The 1525-nt window shown below is 41.7% G+C and overlaps 1 protein-coding gene across 1 annotated transcript; it reads left to right on the top strand.

Annotated features, from left to right (window-relative positions):
• Positions 1 to 443: 443 nt before the first annotated feature.
• On the top strand, positions 444 to 1524 carry LOC103588078 (C1GALT1-specific chaperone 1-like; the record flags this gene model as incomplete). The annotated part of the gene is made up of 1 exon (XM_008569675.1): positions 444 to 1524. A coding segment is annotated over exon 1 (933 nt), but the record flags the coding sequence as incomplete, so codon positions are not given.
• Position 1525: the final 1 nt, after the last annotated feature.

Here is a 1525-nt window from a genome sequence, read left to right as displayed (position 1 = left end):
AAATTTCTGCTCAGCAGTGGCATATCACTTCCTTTCACATTTCATTGAACAAATCAATGCCAACTCTGCCATCAGACAAGGAAAGAAGGTAAAGTCCTTCCAGTGGGAGAGACAAAAATATTCGGGTACAGTAATACAATCCGCCACAGAGGCTGTTTTTATTAAGCTCGTATCCTTTTGACTTTTGGACTGTTTACAAAATCAAATTATTTTTAGGTTTTGCTAATACGACAATTAAGACTTTCTATCTCTGGGATGGTGCTTTGTCTGATTTAATTTTTTCTATGAATCCACAGAAAAATAAGAATTAAAATCACTTTGAAAAATTAACAATATTACCTTTTTTTTTTTTTTTTGCTTCCTCTCGCCATGTGATCTGCTGTACCCGCTGGCTGCCTGCCACTTTTCTGCCATGAACAGAAGCAGCCTGAGGCCCGTGCCAGATGCAGCTGTCCCAGAATTCGAGACCAACGAGAGGACACCGCCTGAGTCTAGAGCAGCCCGGCCTAACCGAGTGGCGCGCGAACGTGACGGGAAAGCTGTGCGCGGCTGCGCTTTCCTGCCCCCCCAGACGTTCTAGACGCAGGAAAAATGCTTTCCGAAAGCAGCTCGTTTTTGAAGGGTGTGATGCTTGGAAGCATTTCCTGTGCTTTGATCACTATGCTAGGACACGTTAGGATTGGTCATGGAGATAGAACGCACCACCATGAGCATCATCACCTCCAAGCTCCTAACAAGGAAGATATCTTGAAAATTTCAGAGGATGAACGCATGGAGCCCAGTAAGAATTTTCGAGTATACTGCATCATCCTTGTAAAACCCAAAGCTGTGAGTCTTTGGACTGCAGTGAAGGAGACTTGGACCAAACACTGTGACAAAGCAGAGTTCTTCAGTTCTGAAAACGTTAAAGTGTTTGAGTCAGTTAATATGGAAACAAATGACATGTGGTTAATGATGAGAAAAGCTTATAAATATGCCTTTGATAGGTATAGAGACCAGTACAACTGGTTCTTCCTCGCACGCCCCACTACGTTTGCTATTATTGAAAACCTAAAATATTTTTTACTAAAAAAAGACCCATCACAGCCTTTCTATCTAGGTCACACTATAAAATCTGGAGACCTTGAATATGTGAATGTGGAAGGAGGAATTGTCTTAAGTATAGAATCAATGAAAAGACTTGACAGCCTTCTCGATATCCCTGAAAAGTGTCCTGAACAAGGAGGGATGATTTGGAAGATATCTGAAGATAAGCAGCTAGCGGTCTGCCTGAAATATGCTGGAGTGTTTGCAGAAAATGCAGAAGATGCTGATGGAAAAGATGTGTTTAATACCAAATCTGTTGGGCTTTTTATTAAAGAGGCAATGACTAATCACCCCAACGAGGTAGTAGAAGGATGTTGTTCAGATATGGCTGTTACTTTTAATGGACTGACTCCTAATCAGATGCATGTGATGATGTATGGGGTATACCGTCTCAGGGCCTTTGGGCATATTTTCAATGATGCATTTGTTTTCTTACCTC

The sequence above is a fragment of the Galeopterus variegatus genome, unplaced genomic scaffold, assembly GCF_000696425.1.
Source record: "Galeopterus variegatus unplaced genomic scaffold, G_variegatus-3.0.2 Scaffold523, whole genome shotgun sequence".
Taxonomy (NCBI): Eukaryota; Metazoa; Chordata; class Mammalia; order Dermoptera; family Cynocephalidae; genus Galeopterus; species Galeopterus variegatus.
This window is presented reverse-complemented; position numbering and strand designations above follow the sequence as displayed.